Below are 21,992 nucleotides of genomic sequence, written 5' to 3' on the forward strand. Positions count from 1 at the left end.
CCCGCTCGGCGCCTTGGGTGAGCTGTCTGCAGACCTGAGGGTGCATCTCGGGGATTCTGTACGGAGAGATTCTGCCGGAGCACAGTCACGGTTCTGTCTTCACTAGCCCTACGCCAAGATTCCCTCCAGCTCGTCGAGACAGGGGTGCCTTTGAATCAAAGCCCCCTCCTGGCCAGAGACCGTCCGGAGGAGTGTCCGTTAGGGGAAAAGAGACAGGGAAGGGTAGAAACCAGGAGAGCCTGGGTGTCTTAATGCGATTGCTGGGTCCAGTGACCTGAGTGTCAAGCCGGAGGGTAAGCAGGTGTTGGGGGCGCGCCGAGGGGCCCAGGGTCCCGCCTGGTGGGAGCGCCTCAGAGTCAGGGGCCCAGGCCCGCCCGACAGGCCCCGAGGGGGCGCTGAGTGACCAGCCTGTGGGGGGTGCGCACTGCTGGGTGGCTCTTCACGAAGGTCACTCTTCTGATTCTCGGGGAACAGTTCAGAGGCTTGGAAACAGCCTGAGTAGCAGTTATGTTCATGTCTGTCTTCTGGTGGTGTTTCTGGTACCCAAGCGTGTGTATGTGAGTTAAGTTGCTCAGTCGTGTCTGACTCTTTGCCACCCCATGGACTGTAGCCCGCTAGGCTCCTCTGTCCATGGGAGTCTCCAGGTAGGAACACTGGAGTGGGTTGCCATGCCCTTCTCCAGGTACCCGAGTGCTTATATGTCATTGCTTTCATATCTGTCTGATTATGGCTTATCTGTGACCCTTACTCACAGGTCACGTAGGCAGGATTTTAAAATTTTTATAAAATGTTTTTGATTGCCAAAGACTGAAGGAAGCAGGCATTTTTTGGAGGGCATTTTGGCACTTCCTATCAACATGTGAAAACTAGCATTTCTGCTTCTGGGACTGTGTCCTGAAGACGCCCTGGCACACGGATGTGCAGATGTCAGCAGAGGGAGTTCTCTCAGGTATCACCTCGTCTAGAGTGGAGTCTGGGGACGCAGGCCAAGCCCTTCCGCTGGGAAGGCGGGGGGGGGCGGCTCTGAGCGGAGTGAGACGTTTGTCCCGCCAAGCACACACTCTGGCCAGCCTGGCCCAGGTGTCCAGGTGCAGGGCCGGCCCCACCCCACGCACATAGCCATGGGAGCACTGTGATCTGTTTCTACCCAAAGGAAGAAGCCAGTGTGTGGTGTGGGTTGGGGACCTCTGTGTCTGTGGGTGCAAGCCTCTCTGTTCAAGGGCGCTTTCTGAACGGAGACGCGGGGACTCCCCACTCCACCTTGGGGAGAGTCAGGGAAAGACTTATTTCTCTCTTTTGGCCCCTGAGTTTCTACCTGAGCAGGACCTTCTTTACAATAAAAACCAAACTTCCTAAAGAACGTTAAGGTTCACTGCCACATGTCATTCCTTTTGGCTCATTCTGTGTTTGATGTGGTTTTGCAGATGGAGGCGAGGTGCCTGGGGTTTGAGGTTAGAGAGTTCACAAGACCCCTTGGGTTTATGTCATAGGTGCTGCGTCCTCCTGCCTGGCTCCCGGAAAGCTGGGGGTGGCTGAGATGTGTCTGCATCAGTCATTCATCCTGACGCCTAGGGGGGCCACTTGCCTCTTCTGAGTCAGTGTAATTGTATATACAGATATTTTAAAATTAAGCAAATAATAATCAGTGTGTGTGTGGGGGGGTGGTGATTGGTTTTTTGGGAGGTTTTCTGATGTATCTAATGAGGTTTCTCTAACCACATGCCACCTTGTCCTCGAGTGGGACCTGTTTGCCATATTAAGCCAAAACGAATAATTGAACCCACAGATACTCTTGCGAGTGTGTGTGCATGTGTAAAATGACAACCTGTTTCTGTGGATCCCAGTCTTAGGCATTGGGAAGCCTCTCCGTACACACTGATGAGGTGGGATGAGTGTGTGCTTTGCAAAATGCGTCTAAGGTTGCTGCTTCTCTCCCGGCGCTGTGGGTTCTCAGTCTTCCCTCCCGCAGCCTGGGGCGCGGGTGTGGCGGGGACCCCGGCGCGCAGGCGGGCAGGTGCACTCACCTGCGGTGTGTGAGGAAGCTGCCGCTGACGTGGCCCGAGCCGTCGCAGCCGGGCGTGGGGCAGGACATGCCCTCCGTCTTGACCGACTTCCAGGAGAACTGGGAGCCGTTGAGGTAGCCGTCCTTCTGCCTCTTGGCCGCCAGCGGACACCCGGACGCGCTGCGGTGCGAGGCGTACTTGCCGGTGATGTGGCCCTGGCCATCACACCCGGGCACCGGGCACCTGGGGGCAGAGCGGGCACTTGACTGTCTCGCCCCCAGGTGCCCGGTGGCCCCTCAGCAAAGTCAAAGTAACCCGACACGAAGGGAAAACCAGCATCTTCCACTCCGTTCCAGTGGGATTAAAAAAAACAAGACCACTCAAAGGCACCACCTAGTGGAGCAGTGAGGTAGTTCACCCTCCGGAAAACTGGTCCAGGGAAGGTGCAAGAAGCTTTTCCGGAGCGGAGCGTCCTGCTTGGGGAGGGATGCCCACACCCATGCGAGAAAAAGAACTCTTTGTTGGAGCAGCTGGGGTGCGGGTGTCTGTCTGAGAGACACCGCTTTGGGACAGGGTCTCAGCCTTCAGCAGGAGATGTGCAAACTTAATGGGAAATTGACTTTGGGACTATTTTTAAAAGATTGTTTTATAAACCCGTGTTCTTCTCAGGAGCTGGAGAACACCTATTTGTTTGGCCGTGTTTTCTAGACCACAGGATACCCCTCCAGCCAGACGGGTGTGAGCAGCAGAGGCGGTTTAGTTACCCAGTGCCCCAGGAGCACTTTTTTATTTTTGTGATAAATGGGAAGCTCACCAACCGGAGCTAAAGTTCAGCAACAGGCTAATGAAGCAGTGTTTCTGAAACTTCTCTGTCACAGGTTATGGCAAAGCGCCAAGGACTTACAGCAAAACCACGGGCACGTTTGTTTGTTTTCATCAAAACTTTTCCCCAAAGACATTGAGTGAGATTAAAATTTCCAGAAGATGGCAGTGGATTTATATCACGGGTCTTTGAGGCTCACTGGGAAGCGATTTAGGGCCAGGGCCTGCAGGGAGAGGGGGTGGAGGGCTGGCCTTCTACCCCCAATGGTCTCCATCCTCCTTAGCAAGAAGCAGAGGACCGACAGCGGAAGACTCGGGATATAAGCGGGAGACTCGGCCGTATGCTGGGTGTTGTGGTTAATGACTTCATACGCTCTCATGAACCCGATAGTGTATGTAAATACGCTCAGTATGTTCGTAAATGCGCCCAGTAAGTTAACCCTCCCAGCGAGGGGTAGAGGGACGTTCCTTGTAACTGGTTTTACACCCCGGATGGACGGACATCCGGCTGTCACCGCGTCTGTCTCTCAGAGGGTGCTTCTGGCCGAGTGCAGGTGTGCGTGGCTCTGCTCTCGAAGCTGTGAGCTTGCCCTCCTCAGACAGCTCCAAGCCGGACCTGCCCCGGCCGGCAGCCCCCGCCCCCGCCCCCGCCCCCGGCCCACGCACCTGATGGGCTCCTGGTCCTCCTTGTCCTCTTTGCTCTGTGCTATCCTGATGCCGCTCTTCTTGGCTCTCGGGCAACCTGAAAGGCTAAGAAGACAGGTGACTTCAGAAGCTGTCCTGCACCTTTACCCTCGAGCTCCTTTCACCGTTGATGGTGCTTTGACCCAATTTCCTCCGGAATCGGGTGCTTCTTGGCGTGATGACAAAGTCCTGGGGGAGGGTCCATTCGGGCTTAGGAGCCCCTTGGGGCTCCCCCCAGGCCTTCAGACACTGCAGATCCCCCAGAAGGGCACCCAGAGCCTGGTGGGGGGAACCGGCCCCTGTGGAGTCTGGAGTCCCAGGAGAGGTGGGACTGACCTGTAGGGATGGGTGTTCTCGGCACAGAGGGGCTACTGTGGGGAGACACACAGGCCCCCCTTCCTTCCTGCAGCTGGGTCCCAGAGTCCCCTGACCTGCGAGGGGTGTGCACCTGCCGTCCGCCCCGTTTGCCTGAGATACGACTCCCTGCGGCATCTTCAGAAGATGCAGTGCAAACTGACCAAGCTGATTTTATTTAATTTTGGAATTTGGGGAAGTAAGAGCTCACATTATCTAAAGGAAATTTTCCAGCTGGAATGTCTATATGATTTTTCTTTCCTGTTCAGTGATAGCTAATACCAGGCTATTCAGTGTGAAATTATATAGAATGACAGGGAATCTTTGCAAGGAACCAGAGAACTGGGCCCCGGGCGGTTTCTGGAGCTGACCAGGGGGCTGGCAGTGGGACCTGGCGGGGTCTGGGCGGGCCTGCCGCGCTGACCCTCTTCCTGGCTTTGTTGGGGCTGCCCCCCGAGCACGCTGGTCCTCAGCCCCTCGCCCCATCACTTCCGTCTCCCTAGCAGTGTCGCACGCTTTTGTAGCTGCCCGGCTCCTCTCTGGGAAGCCGCACCTCCCGGCAGAAGTCGGTCTGGAGCCCAGACCTGCGCCCTGGGGCTGAGCGGTGTGGGCCTATCCTGCCTGCCTCCCGCTTGTCCTGCCTTCCCTCCTCCACCCTGAACTTCGGGGGGCGGTGTGGCTCTGGGCCCCCGCCTGCTGAGACGGGGCTGGGAGTCAAGAGAAACTGGAACAGAACCAAAGCAAGTGGCACCGCAGGGAGCTCAGTCTGGACCTGACTCTGACTCCGAGGAAAACTTGGCTCTGACACAGAGGCTGGTCTGGAATCCTGGCATCGTGTCCGAGGCGGGAGAGTCTGCAGCCAGCTCTCCCAGGCTCTGCCAGGCTCAGCGAGGCCAGCCACGGGTAGGAAGGGGTGCTGCTGCGTCTGAGTGATGGCCCTGCATGTGGCCCCTGCCTTGAGAAGCTGTGCCTGTGGCCGCGTTACTGACCGTCTGCGTGCAGAGCTTTGTGGCCCACCTGAGAGCCTCTGGACGGGGCCAGTGCCCCCCCAGAAGGCCGCCAGTCCTGACATGTGCTGGTACCAGGGGGCACAGAAGGGGATGCCCCTCCCTGCTGGCGTCTGTGCTTCCTCGGGCTGCTTCCCTTGCCTCCCCGGGACCGGGGGACACACCCACCTCGGGGCAGGGAGGACGTGGGGCTCTTGCTTGGTCTCCCTGAGCTCAGGGACCAAGTGACGCATCTCAGCCCTGTGCTGCCCCCGTCCCCAGGGAAGGCAGGGCGTGTCCTTGTTGTGAAAGAGCAGAGCGAAGGTTCTTGGGAACCAGGACCGGACCTCGCGGGCACGGGGTCCCTGTGCCCTGTGTCCACGCCCTGAGGGTCAAAGCAGCCCTGGAGGAGAGTGCAGCGGTTCGTGGAAATGCTCTCGGCACAGACGGGAGCGTCTGGGGACGGTTCCTGCAGCGCCATCCTGGTGGAGAGCCTGGAGCTCACGGCGAGCCGCTACTCAAGGTGGCAGGGCCCCGGGGAGTCAGCTCCTGCTGCGCGTGCTCCGGGCCGCAGGGCTGCCGTCCTGGGTGGAGGGGCGGCCTCGGGGAGGCCCCGGGAGCCCGCCGGGGAGGACCTTCCAGAGACACTGCTGTGCCGGCCCATCTGGAGATGGCAGAAAGGAGCCAGCCTGGAGCAGGTCATGGAAAGAAAGCAGTGCCCGGAAACAGTGCCTTTGCGGGAGAACTGAAGAAAGGGCTCTCGCACCTGTGGTTTGAAGACAAGATGCTCGGGACGTGGCCTGAGCTCCTCCGTCCCCAGAGCGAGGTCTCTCCGCCGAGGACAGAGGGGACACAGAGCTTCTGACGATGGGTTGTTTTTTTGATAGGACATCAGAGATGGTCAATATTATTGATTACAGTGAGCTTAAGAAAGCTTCAGAGGTGCTGGAGAGACAGCAAGTCACACCACATCCCCATCCCAACAAGAGCTCGGGAGAGTCACAGCCCATCTCGGGCGGGAGGGCGGTCTTGCCTTTCCCTGAGGGAGCTTCTCGGGCCGTCCAGGAGTGTTCCATCCACGACCAGCCAGGACATCGGCGGCGGCCTCTCGGCCGAGTCCTGCCTCCAACAGCTAAGCACTCAGTTTCCTCCAGCGGAGACAGAAATGAGCCTCCCACTGCTCAGGGCAGCTCTGAGGATGGCGGGGAGCATGTTTCCTGGTTCCCGGGGCGGCGTCCAGGACACAGGCCCCGGGGAGAAGTGATGTCCGTAAGCAGACGGACCTGCCTCTGGTGGGGGCGCCGGGGGACCCTTGGGTCACTCCTCTCCTCCCTGGAGCCCAGGGAGGGGCACGCACACCTCTTTGCGTTGTGCTTGCGGCCCTTGCCTGTTTCACAAGTTGAAGGTTGTGGTCAATCTAACAAGTCTATAGGCTCCACTGTTCCAATAGCATCTCTCACTTCATGTCTCTGTGCCATATTTTAAAAACTCGCAATATTTTAAGCTTTTCCATTATTGTTACATCTGCTCTGCTGACCTGTGATCTCTGATATTGCAATTATAAAATGACTACAGCTCGCTGAAGGCTCAGATGATGGTTAGCGTGTTTATCGCATTCGAGTCGGTGGCCTGGGTGCACCGAATCCGCCGCATCTCTGAGGTGCCTGTGACAGGCTGGAATCTTGGCAGGATTTAGAATGAGGCTGAGGGTCTGCTCCCTGGGAGAAATATCCCCGAGGTTTGCATGTAGGGAACACCACCTCATGTTCCTGGGAAGTGAAAGTCGCTCAGTTGTGTCCGACTCTTGGTGACCCCATGGACTATACAATTCGTGGAATTCTCCAGGCCAGAATACTGGATTGGGTAGCCTTCCCTTCTCCAGGGGATCTTCCCAACCCAGGGATCGAACCCAGGTCTCCCGCATTGCAGGCGGATTCTTTACCAGCTGAGCCACAAGGGACACCCTGAAAGGCCTGTTTCTACGTGTCCTTGTGACCTCCGAGGGTCACTGGGCCTGGGCTGCCTCTGTCCCGCTCCAGCGCCCAGTCTGCACAGGACCTGTCACCCAGGCGCCTCCTCTCAGCCAAGGGCTCGAGCCCACTCGGACTTGTACGCATGGAGCGTGTTTCTCTGATAAACAGTGCTGTGGAACATGCCACCCCCACAGGGCTGTGTATAGCCCGCAAGTGCGCTGAAAACCAAGTCAATTTACTTCTCAGCTCTGTGGACTAATCCTGGTACTATTAATTCCAGCCCTAGAGAATGGCTTCAAGTCAAGCTTTAATTACATTTTATTCACAAGTTTACGCTATACTAACATACACCCTGTTCTAAAATGTAAGTGAATGCATACACATGTTTAAAATTAAATTGAATAAATTTACATCATGCCAAAGCAAAAAGAAAAAAAGTAGAAAAACAGACAGGTGGACATGAAATGACCAGGAAATATTCACTTTTAGTTTGCAGGCATTGTTTGGTACTGGGAGTTGTGGCCTTGTGAGGACTGAGATACATTCTAACATAAAATAAAGAGTAGCATAGAATGTGCTTGATTTAGATACTTAACTGGAGCTTGATCTAATTTAATTGCATTCTCCCTAAAGCAGTGATGCTACTGCGGAGATCCCTTCTGGAGGTATTCACTCAGTTCTGCATTCACGATAGAGCAGCTGGCTCTGGGAGGCCTGGTAAAACCGGGAGGATGACCTGGCGAGACTCCTCTGGGCCCTAAGGTGCGTGGCAGTGGCCCGGGGAACGCCGGGTGTGTTTGGAGATGCCCGGTTGTCAGGAATGGGGAGCTGGTGCCATGGCGACGAGTGGGTGGGCTGGCGCCGCTCCCCAGCACCCGACAGGGCACGGGGCGGTCCCAGGGCAAAGGCGGGTCGGACCCCAGACGTCCGCAGTGCCAGGCAGACAGCCCCGGACAGAGACTGGGGTGTTTCCGTCGAGCGGGTGTGAAGAATCCGGCCCTCATTTGGTTCTCTCAGTGGGGTTTCCTAAGCCCAGACCTGCGCTGTTTAAACGATGCTCCCAAATGGATGGGAAGTGGACACAGAAGCATGCGAGTTGCAGCAGGACCTTAACGAGGAAAGGGCCCCCCACGAGCTCTGCTCCTGAGCCAAGCCCAGTCAGCCAGCCGGGGGCGGCCCTGACCAGAGCCCCGGTAGTTGGTTACTTTGGGAGCCACATGGCGTGGCCCCACCCTGCCCCACACGGCCCACTCTGCTGGTTGGCAGCCGACGAGCTTTGGGGTGACCCCCAGCCGTCCTGACTCCTCCCTCCCTGTTCTCTTCTTCGTCTTTGCCCTTCAGTTTCTCGTGGGGGAAACTGAAGGGCCCGTCCACTGCCCAATCTATAATCTGATCTCAGAGAATGGCAAGCTGACAGCTGCCTGTTACCTGTTTATCTGTTAGAGGCAGCCCTGCACCTGCGTGGGAGACTGTGTGTTACAAGGGTCTCTGTTCAGGCTGGCTCTTGTCCCGACCTGGCCTGCTGGTCCTGACTGCACTCGACAAGGCACTCCTGCCTGGGCCTCAGGGTCTGCACCCCTCTTTGCGTAGACGTTGTGTTGAAAGGCTCTGTCTCTGCACGCCTAGCACACGGCCTGCTGTAGAACTGATGCTGTCGTCTTTAGTCGCACGGTCATATCTGACTCTTTGGGGCCCCACAGGCTGCAGCCCACCAGGCTCCTCTGTCCACGGGATTCTCCAGGCAAGAATACTGGAGAGGGTTGCCATCTCCTTCTCCAGGGGATCTTCCCGACCCAGGGATCAAACCTGTGTCCCCTGCACTGCAGGCGGACTCTTTACCCCAGCCACCTGGGAGGCCCTGGGTGTGGAATGGAGGTTCCTAAACTGTTTAGGGGGTGCGAGCCCGCCTGGAGCCCCTGTCGTCTCGGACGACGGAAGCTCCACGCTGCCCTTAGAAGGCCCTGCCCTCTGGGACCGGCGGGCCCGGATTTGTGAGGTCAAGCGTTTCTGTGTGTTCAGCTCTGCTGATCCCTGCTTATAATAACCAAACAGCTTTGTGGCTCTAATCTCAATATTTAGGAGATCAGCTCTCAGTGGGATTAGCAAGCTTGCCTCTCAGTGGCTGTTCTCAGGGAGCTTATAATATCCTGGCTCTTCTTCTCATCCTTTGTCAGTTTAGAAGGGCATGCTCCTGCATGACTTGAGAAAGGCTTCCTGCAGATGGAGCTGGTGGCACCGTTGCCATGGGGACAGGGGGGCGCCCGAGGGGCCTGTGGGCCTGAGAGCTGGTGTTCTGAGTGAGGGTGCCACGGGCTGGAGCCAGCCTGCTTTGTGGTCGAGGGTCTCTAGACCCTCAGTTCCCCAGTGGAGCCAGCTGAGCACGTGTGAAGCCTGAGTTAGGAGGGCGTGGGGGGAGGGTCTTGAGCCCGAGGCACGTACCTTCTGTGGGAAGCGTAGTTGCCGGTGATGTGCCCGGAGCCGTCGCAGCCAGGCGTGGGGCACCTGCAATCACAGACACACACGGGGGTTCACTGGAAAGGCATCAATCTCCTGAACAAGTAGCTTCCTTATTCATCTAGCTGCCGAGGCTCTTCGACGTTGAGCCTCGCTGGGTGAAGGGGTGGGGGGTGCGCGGAGCTGGAGGCCCCCGGGTGCGTGGAGCAGCCCCCTCCCTGTTGCCTCGGGGCTCGGCTGGACCCCTCCTCCCTCCACGCACCGCGGCGCCCCCAGGGGCCGGGGGTCTCGGGGCAACGCTTTGGTCCCAGATATTCAGCCTGCAGTCTCCCCCGCTCCACACTCCCCGCGTGCCCGCCCCGGCTGTTATTCAAGCTTGGTGGGCCAGTCAGAGCTGGCGAGCCGCTGCACCATCCGCGCACGATGTGAGAATTTTTACATGAACAGGCACACACGCTGGCCCGAGACTGGTCTGTGTCTAAACTCAAAACAACATGTTACAAGGCCCGGCCATGCTGACCCCTCCCAGCCGTGCCCCTGGTGGACCTCGGGGCCCGGAGCAGGCACCCCTGTGCCAGGCCAGGGAGTTGGACTAGAGGTCTTTCAGACCCTCCTGGGTGCTCAGGGAGCTTTGCTTTGGCACCGAAGTCTCTTGGTCCACAGGTCAAGTCAACTGAGATGATGAGAGGGGTCCGGACACCCAGGCGGCCCGTGTTTAAACCTTCCCGGGAGCTCCCTGCAGTCTCTCTGCCACATCAGAACTGCGCTCGTGGCAGACGCTGGGTGTGAAGATAGCTCCCTGAGTCCTGCCTCCGCGGACCGCCTCGAATGCACCATCGCGGGAACCAGCAGTCCTGCAAAGACGCTTTGGCTCCAGCTACTTCAGCTGCATTAGAACCCGCCAGGAGGGTGAGAACGAAGAACACAAGAGGAAAGCATCTTTTCTTTTTACGAAATGTTAGCTCTCAAGAGGCAAGGATGAAATGATAACAGTGTTACTGCCCAGGAGGGACCCTCGGAGGGGGCCCTGTGCCGCCTCCGTACGCAGTGAGCATCTGAGTTCCCTGCAGGGACACGGGTCACAAATACAAAGTAGTCAATAAGTGTAAATGCTTTCTAAGTGATTTCAGCTTGCTCTCCGCTCTGAAAGCCACCTGGGTATTGGATGCTGGGCCAAGGCCAGCAAATTACTTGCTTACAGACAGACTTTCTCAAGGTCAGTGCGCGTGTCAGGGCGTGTGTGATGGGCCCACATGGACCTGGGCTGAGTCCAGGGCTGCCAATGTCATATCTTGACACTTAGATGTACTGTCTGTTGTTGATATTAGGAACTGTCTCATTCTCATCTAGTCCTGAGGAAAGGAGCACAGTTACCAACCTCAAGTATGTGGCTGACCCTTGGCGTGTCCTCTGAAGGATGAAAGTCTGATTTACTGCCTGCGCTGTGGGGGAAGGCAGACATGGAGGAGAAGCCGTGGATGTGTGTAAGCAGAGTCAGGGTGTAAAAACTGGAGTCGGAGGCCACAGGTGCTGTCCTTTCATCAAAAACAACACCCGGATCAGACTGTAGACCGAACTGTCGCCAAAGTAACAGCTGTTCGTGAACTTCAAGTCTGACCATGAGACTCCTCGGTCAATAACGTGAGTCACTGAATTTAACTAGCTGATTTCCCAAATGGCATCTCATGTGGAGAGGCCCCCCAACCCCAGAGGGGGGAAATTCTGAAGCAATAAAATCATTCTGAGAAAAGCAAATCTCCATGCACGTTTCTGTTTTGAAAATGTATCAAGAAACAGAACTGTCTCCCACCAGCCAGTCATGTACACGTGGCCTTGCTTTTTGGTCAAAGAACTCCTTAAACTCTTCCTAATTTAAGCTCCCAGTGCAAATTTATTTAAAATGTATTCATTTAAACACGAGTAGAAATTTTTAATGACTTTCTTTGGTAGAGGCAGGAGGAGGTTGACACACCCTGTTCAGACTTAAGTGAGGCGTCACAACCAAGACTGTGCAAACGAAAACAAGATCTTTACTAATTATAAAAAAGAGAAGAGGATTTTGGAGTAGTTTTTGTGCATTTAAACCATTTACGAAAGCATCATTTGAAGAAAAAAACGTATTTAAAACGCCCTTTGTCACCATGAAAACAAAGAAAATGTTGACTTGGGTCATTTTCAGAGCTTTCACAGTGTCAGGAAAGAAAAAAACATTTCCGGAGAGCGGCCTGGCTTTCTGGAAAGGTTTGTTGTTTTATTTTCAGGGTTTCCAGTTAGGTAGACGAGGCAGATACCTGGCCTGCTGCTCCTAGGCTGTGAGAATGTGGAGAAGCTAAGCCCTCTGCGGTCACACCCTCACCTGGGGGAAGAAGACGGGGCGGGAGTGCTGGTTCCGGGCGGGTGGGGGCTGCGAATTCACACTCACGGTCACCCACCCCAGAAGCAGCCCGCCCCGGTCCTCCAAAGGGCGGTGGTTTGGCGTTTTCATCTTTAGGGGGTGCTTCTGAACAGCACGAGGCAATCCGGGATGGGGACTCATTATTCTTTCTCTAACAGCTCTGCGGAGCTCATTTTCATGGTACTGCTCAAGGCTTTAAGGATTTTAAAAACTCTGAGATTTGCATACAGATTTCCTTGCTTTAATACATCCCAGAGTTTAAAAATACACCGTTTTCTGAAGTCGGTGAAAGTTCGTGTAACAAAAGGGGTCTCTGCTTCTCAGAGGATGAGCTCCTGCAGCCTCCGTAACAGGCTGCTGCACAATCCACCCAGAAACTCGACCGGCTTCTGCTGGGTGGGGCACGTCTGCTCCGTGAAGGGAGGCCGTGTGGGACCACCCACATCCCCGAGGACAGATCGGGAGGCCGCAAGGCTGCACAGCTTGGCGCTGGAAACGGCAGCGGAGAGTGGCGGGGTTTCCATGGAAACTCCCCGCGAGGCTGGCGCTCCAGCACCGGGGTGAGGCCGCCCCAGCCTGCCGTCCTCCCGCATCCGGCCAGTTCTCACCGACGCTCCACCAGGGCTGTTTTACCGGCCTGTGGCTAGAGATGTAACTTCCTGATAAATAAAATACTAGCTTCTTCATTTTCGTTTTCTCTCCAGTCCAAAGGTACCATGGGTAAAAACACTCTGAGACAGGAAATGGTGAACGTGTAATCTTAGAATCTCTGTCTATTCCCAAGGAAAATATTCATGATCCTTTGCCTTATCTGTGATCTTGAATTGCCTTGGGATTTAATCCATATCAAGAGAAAGTAATTCGGGGTAGTTCATGTTATCATCTGGCTGAAGAAATTGGTCCTGTGTAGACATTTAAGAAGGTGGATGGAAAAATCACAATCAAATCTTTAAGCCACATTTGTGTTTTGCAAAATTCAGGCAAAAGTCTAAAAAAAAAAAAATCAGGACCACTCACAAGCTCCTGGATTTCCTGGAACTAATCTCTCTCAGTGGGGACAGAAGAGGTTTCTGTGGCTTTTGTGAATCTAAGGTGTAAGGCCCGAGCGCTCTGACTTCCTCTGTACCATCTGCCCCCAGAAGGGCCACTGCAGCTCACACCTCCCGGGTCGGGAGCCCCAGCAGTGCAGGAGAGCACCCTCTGTGCCTCACGGCCTGTATCAGGAGAATCCTCTGATCCACATCACGAACGGGGCAGAGGCCGGCTCCTCACCTCGCCTCTGGTTCATCCTCTGCAGGACATGTCACCCCTTGCTGTGGTTGTCCTCCTGGTTACAAAAGAGGCACCCTGACGCAGGGTGCAGTGGAAATAGCAGTGCTTTAATCTTGACTGAAGCTGTGCTGTGCCACTTAATTGCTTGTATGGACGTCTTTAAAACATCTCTGTGTTCTGTCATCCTCTTTCCTTTGTATTTTGTTGTTGTTGTTGTTTATCTTCTCTCTCTTTTGTAAAGAAATTCGAAGTCTTGATAAGTAGTTCTGTTGAGCAGGATGTTTAAAGTAGGGCATCTTCTCGGCGACAGGAGGGCCCCATCAGTGACGGGCCCTGAGTCTGTGTGGCCGCCCACCCTGGGCTCAGGCAGGGAGCCGTCTCCTCGGGCCCTTGACGGGGGCAGCGGATGGCCAGGCAGGCATCCAGCGCGGCCTCAGATGCTTGTTCTCCGGGATCAAGGCCACCGGATGTGATGTGGTTGAGGACCCAGAGCCGGCCAGTCTCTCTGCAGCCCCTGGGCAGGGGGACCACGCTGTGCCGTGTGGCCGGTCTGCCCAGCGTCTGCTGTGCCAGCTCCCCAGGGCCGGCCCACAGGGACAGCGTTCAGGACACTCGGGTCTCTCATCTTGGTAAAACCGGTTACTTATTTTGAAAAACCTTGTAAGTAAAGGCTAAAGCCCTGCCTGTAGGTCTGACCTGTCCTTGGGCCCCACCTCGCCTGTGAGCCGCCCTGCGAGGCCGACCTGCAAACAGGCTGCATCTCTGACGGCAGCAGCAGAGCAGGCAGAGAAACGCTCCCTGGACCGTTGGGAGGACAGTGTCACAGGCCAGACTCAGGTCCCGGGAGGGTTTTGAAGAATTTCGTGGCGTGCTTCTGTAACAACCCTTTTTATTTAAAAAAATTAATTTATTTATTTTAATTGGAGGTTAATTACTTTACAATAAGGTGGTGGTTTTTGCCATACATTGACATGAATCAGCCATGGGTGTACATGTGTCCCCCATTGTAAAAGCACTTTTTTGTCCCTTTCTTTCACACCCATCCTACCAGGGGCATTTGTTAAGTAAAACACGAAATACTCTCAGTTTTAAATACTCTCAATTTTAAATGAAATCACAAAAATGCAAAATTAGGCCTCATCTATAATAGTAAAATATATTTGTAATTGGAAAGATTGAGGTCAACTCTGTAAGATTTGTCCCATGTATGTGAAAAGTTCAACTCAAAAACATGTATATGAGAACTCAAAAACATTTTTTTTTGGACTTAAAGAGATGTGGTTCTAAAAATGTATGTCTTTATTTTGAATTTTTTTGGCATATAAATGGGAAACAATAAAGAAATGCAGACGAGTGCAAAATAAAGGTGTTTTAAAACAAAAAGCTGACGTATACTGACTTTGACATCTTCTCCCCAAGCAGAAGGAAACCAGGTCACTTAAAAGCAATAGACATCTCTTCTACCCAGTTTCCTGGGTTTATTTCCTGAAACTGGAGGAAAGCAAGGATCTTATGAATCGATTTTTAGTTTGCATGACAGTAGTCATTTTCTCTGTTTTTTGAATTTGGTGTGGAGGACCGTTCTCCACTCAGCCCATCTCACTGGGAGCCTTCCCATCCTCCCACCTGACCTGGGCCCCCGCTCGAGGCCCTGTCTCACCTCGTCCTTTTTCTTACCTCCTGTTAAAAGACACAGGAGCTCTGCAGACACACGCCGCGGGCGTGGGGACAAAGCCCTGACACCAGGGCAACTTCCTGGGCGGGGGCCTCGGGGGTCAGGGGTCCCGGCCTTGTAATGCCACCTGCCGGCCCCCGCTGGCCTGAGAGGGGGCAGGCGGGAGGGCACCCTTCCCTCCCAGGCCTGGGGGAGGTGTGCGCACACTGGCCTTCCACCTTCGCCTGTCCACAGGATGCACCCCGGCGGCCCCCATCCCCGGTTCTCCGTCCTTCCTGAGTCACGTGAGGAACTTCATCCTGCACACTTGGCCTTCTGGCATCCTGAATGGCTACACGTTTCAAGCCCTGATATTAGCAGACTTGGGGAGAAAGCCTTGCTTTCATACATGACATGTGAACCAAAATCACCTTTTTCTTTTGCTTCCAAGCACTTTTCATTTTAGATTACACTCAAACACAAACAAATCAATGAAAAAGAATCATAAAAAGTAGTACCCTTCACATAATTTTTCAAAAACATTCATTTTGATGATTCAGATAGTGTTTCGGAATGGGTTAGGCCTCGGGTTACTAACAGCAAAGTGTGATCTTGCAGATCAAATTCAAAGCTGCGGCTACAAGGGGCCCCCAGGCTGCTGACTGCCCACGGCCCAGTGTGGTCAGGGGGCGGCAGGTGGGCGTGGGTGGTACCTCGCGGGGCAGGGTTTCACCAGAGCCGTGATGCCCACTGACTCACTGACCGCAGCCCAGCTGCAGTCTGCAAAGCCCACCTGTGTGGTACGTGTACCCTGCCACCCGCTGGTAAACGGCATGCCCTCACGGGTTTAAATTCTGACCTAGAGGCCCACACACCTGCATCAGCCTGGGGTCACCTCTAACGAGTGTTGTGAGACCCCCCTGCTGCTCATCCCCCGACTCAGGCCCCTGGACGTCCTTGGGGGGTGGGCGCTGCCCAGGTCCTGGCTGTCAACACTGGGCATAAGGGCTCTGGGGTTCTGGCCCCAGATGGAGCTGGGCTGGGCCTGGCCCTCTCCTGGGTCCATCTCTGGGGGACACTCGGGGTGCACTCTGGCAGTTTGGGGAGTGCGGGGGTGGGCAGGGCCTGCGACGGCAGTCCCGCGGTTCATGCTGCATGCTCTCCGGCATCCTCCAATCATGCATCTCCGCTCTCAGGCCTCCCCGTCGGGGCCGGGCGCGGGCTCGGACCCCAGGCGCCGCTCTGAGCCGCTGCCCACTGCCCGGCGCCCCAGGTCGTCAGGGACAGGCTCCTGTCCAGGGCGGCCGACCTACCTAGCAGCGCTGACGTCCCTCTCAATAACGGGGCGAGTCCTTGGGGCACTGCTGCGGGAGCACATGCACGTCCAGCAGCAGGGGAGCGGCTAGGCCGGAGCTGCGGCAGCCGCGGGCAGAATTGGAATTGGACGCGGAGGACCCATGCAAAAAAGAACATACAGAAAGGTGACTGTTGGAGAAACCGCCGCTGACCCCAGCCAGCCGTCCCCGTGTCCTGGGGCCGCCGCGCTCGCTGCGCCTGAGACGGGCATGCAGGGCCTGGGGGCTGGACGCGGGCAGGGCCGCCCAGGGGTACTCACCTTCCGCGGTTGCACGGAGCGCTCGGGCAGCCACGCCACTCACACGGGGTGGAAGACGGGCGTTAGGGACTCGAGTGCCCACCGGGAAGGGACCCTCTCTGGCCACGGAGCAGGAGGGGATGGAGGGGGGTGCCCTTTGCTGCCCACAGTGACCCACCCACCTCCCTGCCTCTCAGGTGAGGCAGTGTCTGTGACCACATCCAGCTGGCCTTTAGCGGGAAGAAGTGGACCTGGGCTCGGGAATGGACTGTGGGCAAAGGCCACCGACTAGGAGAGGGCAGGGAGGGGGCTGCCGGCTGGTCCAGGCCCGTCTTCTCAACGCCAAGAGTCAGCGGGGTTGCACTCGGGGTGGAAGCTGAGGGTTCACCATGCCGGGGACACCCCAGGCAGGCATGCACAGGCCACGCCCACCCCCGAGCCCACGGCCACCTGAGGCGCAGTGCCACCTGCCGGGTGGACACAGGCTTTGGTGCGGACGTGCCATGGGGCCAGCTGGCTGTGACTGTGGGACTGGCAGAGCCACAGGGCCCCCTGGCCTCCAGCATCCATTGCTCTGTCCATGGAGGGTACAGAGCTCCTCTCAAGGTAGCAGAGGAAAGACGTTACATAACTTAAAAGCAAGTCCACTTCCTAAACTGCTGACCACAGCGAGCCTTTGGGAGGCAGTCTGTCCAGGGCAGAGGAAAGGACAGGTTCTAGGACCACGACTCAGCTGGAATCTTGTGCCTACTTTTTGCACTCTTGTCACTGCCATTTATCTTATTTTTTATACTTGTCATGCTTGTGGATCTTTCATTTTTTGAAGCCTCCATCTTTTCTCAGAGAGAAAGTGCCTTTTTATTCTAAACAGGAGAAAATTAAAAAGATTTCTTGGTCCATCTTCTACCTGAGCAATCCTGGGGTTCTCTGTAAGCGCTCATGTGTCATTTCTTCTCTCTCCCTCTCCACCCCACCCCTGGCCCCACGTCTAACCTCCTGCCCGAGCCTCTTGCCCACAGCTGTCTGGCTTTGAACACTTTTCAGGTTAGTTCCTGACCTCTTAGTCTCTGGTGTGTCTTCCCTTCCTCTATGGGATCTGCCTGTTCCCTGCCTCATGTCTTTTTTGTCAAGTTTTAAATGGTTTCACAGATGCTGAGTTTTACAGAAGTTTTTAGAAATAGATTCATCAGATATCCTTATCTAAAGCCAAGAAGGTGAATCCAAACAGGTGAGCTGCATGTTTAGGGTCACACCGGAGGCACACAGCTGTGAGCAGAGCAGAAACCTCTCCTCCTCTGGTGCCTTTTTTACTCCTCTAGACTCTTTGTAAAAGTCTTCTTCTTATGAACAGTTCTGAGCCTACAACCCTATCGTGTGGTCTAGCCCTCATTTGGGGGAAGTTCAAAGACACAGACGTTTGTTTGTTCCTCTGTCTGCAACTCACTGACCCCCGTGGCCCTCTGGGTGTCTCACAAGTGGGAGAGAATAGAAACCCATTTCCTGTGATTCCTGCATGGAGGGCCTGGCCCCGAGCAGGGTCCAAAAGTCACTGATGGTCCTGATTTCCCTCCGATTATGGGAGGGGCGCAGGCACAGATGAGCGTCAGAACGTGATCCACCTGCATGGTATGCATGTGGTGACCCGGAGAGCAGGTCTGGATTCGGGAAGCGTCCTTCCACTGAGGAAAAGCCAGGAATCGCCAGAAGGTGCCCAGGAAGGTCAAGGAGAGGCCTGACCCAGCGGGGATGACAGGAAGGGAAGAGGCAGGGAGAAGGCAGAGGGGGAGGAGATGCCACAGCAGGTGCCAACGCCCTGGTTCCTGGACACACCTGCATCCGCCTGGGGCCAGAGCAGGGGGCCAGGTTGGGGGCGCTGGGCACAGGGTGGACCTGGTCCCTCTGTGACTGCGGCACGTCCCCAGGTGTGCCAAAGTGGAGCCTGCCTGCCATGGGCCCCCTCGGAGCCTCTGCTGGAGGTCACTGCCCCTAGGGAGGTGAGCATGGGGTGCACTGTTTGCAGGGAGAGCACAGGGGGGACCCTTCACCTTTCCAGGGCCACAGAACCCATGAGCAGGCATCCTCACTGGGAACCTTGCAGAGAAGCAAGGCATCCCCCAGGTGGACGTGTCGGAAGGGCAGACTGGGAGAAGCACATGGAGTGAAGGAAGAGAGAGGGGCGGAGGAAAAATGAGAAGTGGACTGAGATGAGCTGACGGGTGAGGAGGCCAGGAGTGAGTGTTCACCATGAGGAGTGACGCCCCCCAGTCACCCCCAAGACCCAACACCCCACAGTCACCCCCAAGACCCGATGCCCCACAGTCACCCCCGAGATCGGATGACCCCCCAGTCACCCCTGAGACCCGATGCCCCACAGTCACCCCCGAGACCCGATGCCCCACAGTCACTGCTGGGACCCGATGCCCCATGGTCACCCCTGAGACCTGACGCCCCACAGTCACCCCTGAGACCTGACGCCCCACAGTCACCCCTGAGACGCGATGCCCCACGGTCACTGCTGGGACCCGACGCCCCACGGTCACCCCCGAGACCCGATGCCCCACGGTCACCCCCGAGACCCAACGCCCCACGGTCACCCCCGAGACCTGACGCCCCACAGTCACCCCCGAGACCTGACGCCCCACGGTCACCCCTGAGACCCGATGCCCCACGGTCACTGCTGGTACCCGATGCCCTCACAGGTGCTGCCTGCGAGCCCAGGACGTGGGGCCACTGTGGGCAGCTCCCTCTCCCACACCCCAAGGCTCTGGGCCGCACGGCCTCCTGGAGGGAGTGTCCTGCTTGCTCCACGGGTGGGGAGGAGTTGAGGCCTGGAGCCAGATCACTTGGGAAAAGGACAAAGCATTGGGAAGTATTGAGCTCGGAAGAGACTCAGGGAAACAGTGCTGCCTTGGGCCCAGAGACTCTCCTGAGGAGGATGGGGCTCTGGTCCCGAACTTTCAGGAATAGCTTTCTCGGGGAGCCCCAACGGAGGAAAGCACAGGTGCTCACGGGGACGGGATGACCGTGGGGAGCAGAGGGCAACGTGGGCGGATGGGGCCAGGCCTGCCCGTGACCTCCCTGAAGGCCCAGGGCTAATGCCCCAGGTTTCATCTTCGGCCTGGGATGTCCCAGAGGGGCCACAAGTGTCCACCCCTCTGGAGGACTGGGACCCCTCTGCAGGGCTTTCCAGGAGGCCCAGCCTGTCTCCAGGTGATGGCACACTCAGGGGAGGCCTTCTGCAGGCCCCTGGTGAGAGGAGGCAGGTCCAGGCCTCCCGGAGCCCCTGTGCGGCGGGGCGCCCTGTCCCCACCTGGCTCATCCACACCACCCCCTCTGTTTACCTGAGCCACAGTCTCACCCCCACGGGGGCCTCTGCTTCCCAACAAATGCCCCCCCAGGTCCTGTTTCCCTTCCAGACCCGGGCATCACGGGCCGGAGCTCCCACGGTCTCTCCCTCCCAGGGGTCTTCCCGGCCACCCCGGTTGAGAGCTGCCCTCTCATCTCTGTGATGCCCTCAGCCTGCGGGGCAGAGCAGGGCGCCGTCCTGTGTCCGTGTCTCTCGCTTGTCTCAGGGCCCAGCAGCTGGCCGTCTGCCCGGCTCCCCGTCCCAGAGCAGACGGAGGTGGGGCTTCTCCCTCCAAGCTTGGACTTCGGCAGCCAGCGCTTGCAGAGCTTGTTGTGCTTCTCCGTTTTCTGCTCAGCAAACTAGGTGCCGAGCGGCCCAGAGCCGGCGAGTGCGCTGCGGCGGGTGGTGTGTGCTCGAGGGGCCTGTCCTGCGGGCCCCTTCCTGGCCTCAGGGGGTCTCCGTGGCCGGGCACGGTCTGGCTGTGTCCCGAGAAGGGATCTGGTCCTCCACCCGAGTGCCGGCGAGCTGCCGTGTCCTGTCCGTGGTCCGTGGGCCAGCACTGCCCCTCCGCCCCGGGCGCTCCTGTGGGCGGCAGGGCTGAGGGCGCTTTCTGGGCGGGTGTCAGCCTGCTGACCAGCAGGGCTGCGCACCGTGGGTCCTGAGCATCTGTGTGTGTGTGGCTGGGTGTGATCACAGGGAACCTGTGATCACAGGGATGAGGTGAGCCTGGCACCTGGCCCTCCCAACCCCTCCCCACCCCAAGGCCCGGCTCTGAGACAGAGGACACCAGGCCTCCCTGTCCTTCACCATCTCCTGGAGTTTGTTCAAACTCATGTCCCTCGAGTCGGTGATGCCATCTAACCATCTCATCCTCTGTCGTCCCCTTCTCTTCCTGCCCTCAATCTTTCCCAGCATCAGGACCTTTTCCAATGAGTCGGCACTTTGCATCAGGTGGCCAAAGTAGTGGAGCTTCAACTTCAGCGTCAGTCCTTCCAATGGATATTCAGGTTGCCCTCCTTTAGGATTGACTGGTTTGTTTTCCTTGCTGTCCAAGGGACTCTCAAGAGAGCCCAGCACCACAGTTCAAATGCATTGGCAAACCACTTCAGTATTCTTGCCTCGAGAATCCCATGAACAATATGAAAATGCAGAATACAGCTTAGCTGTATTTTTTTCTCTCCAGATGGGCCGGTTCACAGAGATCCTGAATCTCAGGGAGCCTGTTGACTTTCCCCCTAGCACTGAGGATGGGCCTGGAGCCCAGTTAGGCTTCCGTGCAGGGTGCTTCCTAAGAACGGCCACTGTCCCTGACCACCCCGCATCCCAGGCCATCCCAGAGCAAGGGCCAGCGACCACGAAGGCCTCCGCGCAGCAGCGGACTGTCTGACTGCTCACCTCCTCTCCAGCAGCCCTGGGCACTGGGCTCTATTCTCTTTGGCTGATCTTGCAGACAAAGCAGGCACAGAGGTGCCCAAGTTGTGCCCCCGGCTGGCTCAGAGGCCACTGCCTGTTGCGGGGGGCAGTGGGTTTAACCTGAGTAGGCTGATGGACGGTGTGGGCAGTGGCCCTGGAGAGGCACCATGACAGCCACCAATGGGCGTTGGGTCTGGACGCTCCTCTGCCTGGCTCACCACAATCCCAGGGCTGGAGAGCATCCTGTGTCCTCCTGTCATGAAGTCTGGCTCAGACGCATCCAGTCCTCCGTGGGGACAGCGGTCCTTGTCCCAGGCTGTGACATTCTGCCCATGGAGGGTCCCAGGTGGCGCCTGGGAGTGGTCCCCAGGTGGCAGGGGCTCTGTGGATGGCCCAGCTCTGCCCAGGATGCCACGTGGGGCTGTGGACGGGGCGGTGGGCCTGGGGCGATGGGCTCATTAGGGAGACACACAGACCTGGCGTCCAGCTCACTGGGGACACACTGCCACGGACTCTCCACTTCAACATGTGCAGAAAACTCTTACAAATAAAACCGCATCGTGGAGTCTGCTAAATATCAACACTATCTGTGTTTAATGGAAAGCAACCTGGATCTGATTTTTAAGGAAATCATTTTAAAACATGGCTATCCCAGAGCATATTTTACGGAAACTTCACTTATCCCAAACCACAAATGAGTTTATAGGAAATGAATCACATTTAAAAATGATTTTCGTTATGGTAGCCGTAAGGGAAGAATCATTTTCTGGAAAAATAAGAAGGAAGGAAGGAAAAAGAGAAAGAAAGGAAAGAACATGTTTAATTAGGAATTCTTATAGGAGGAGAGGAATGAGGTGATTTGTAATTCTCATGTTTCATCAGCCGTCACCTGGGGAGATCTCTAGGGTGGCTGGGGGCCCTTTCTCTGGCCCAGAAGACAGGGCAAGTCTTGCCCCCCTGGAAGGAAGGCCCTCTGGCGGCTAATGCCGGGTGGGAGGAAGTTCTGCCCCCACCCCACAGAACTGCAGGGCTGCCTGGGATG

The 21,992-nt window shown here is 56.5% G+C and overlaps 1 protein-coding gene across 23 annotated transcripts in view; it reads right to left on the reverse strand.

Moving 5' to 3' along the window:
• MYT1L (myelin transcription factor 1 like) overlaps positions 1-21,992 on the reverse strand; it is a 394,736-nt gene that overhangs the window by 26,186 nt on the left and 346,558 nt on the right. For all 23 annotated transcript variants that reach the window (XM_043927254.1, XM_043927245.1, XM_043927243.1 and 20 more), the window contains 3 exons: positions 9,262-9,324; positions 3,492-3,575; positions 2,025-2,246 (listed from right to left, as the gene is read on the reverse strand). In XM_043927254.1, the coding sequence (XP_043783189.1) occupies positions 2,025-2,246; positions 3,492-3,575; positions 9,262-9,324 (369 nt within the window). The remainder of the gene's footprint in view (positions 1-2,024; positions 2,247-3,491; positions 3,576-9,261; positions 9,325-21,992) is intronic.

This window comes from Cervus elaphus, chromosome 16 (assembly GCF_910594005.1).
Source record: "Cervus elaphus chromosome 16, mCerEla1.1, whole genome shotgun sequence".
NCBI lineage: Eukaryota > Metazoa > Chordata > Mammalia > Artiodactyla > Cervidae > Cervus > Cervus elaphus.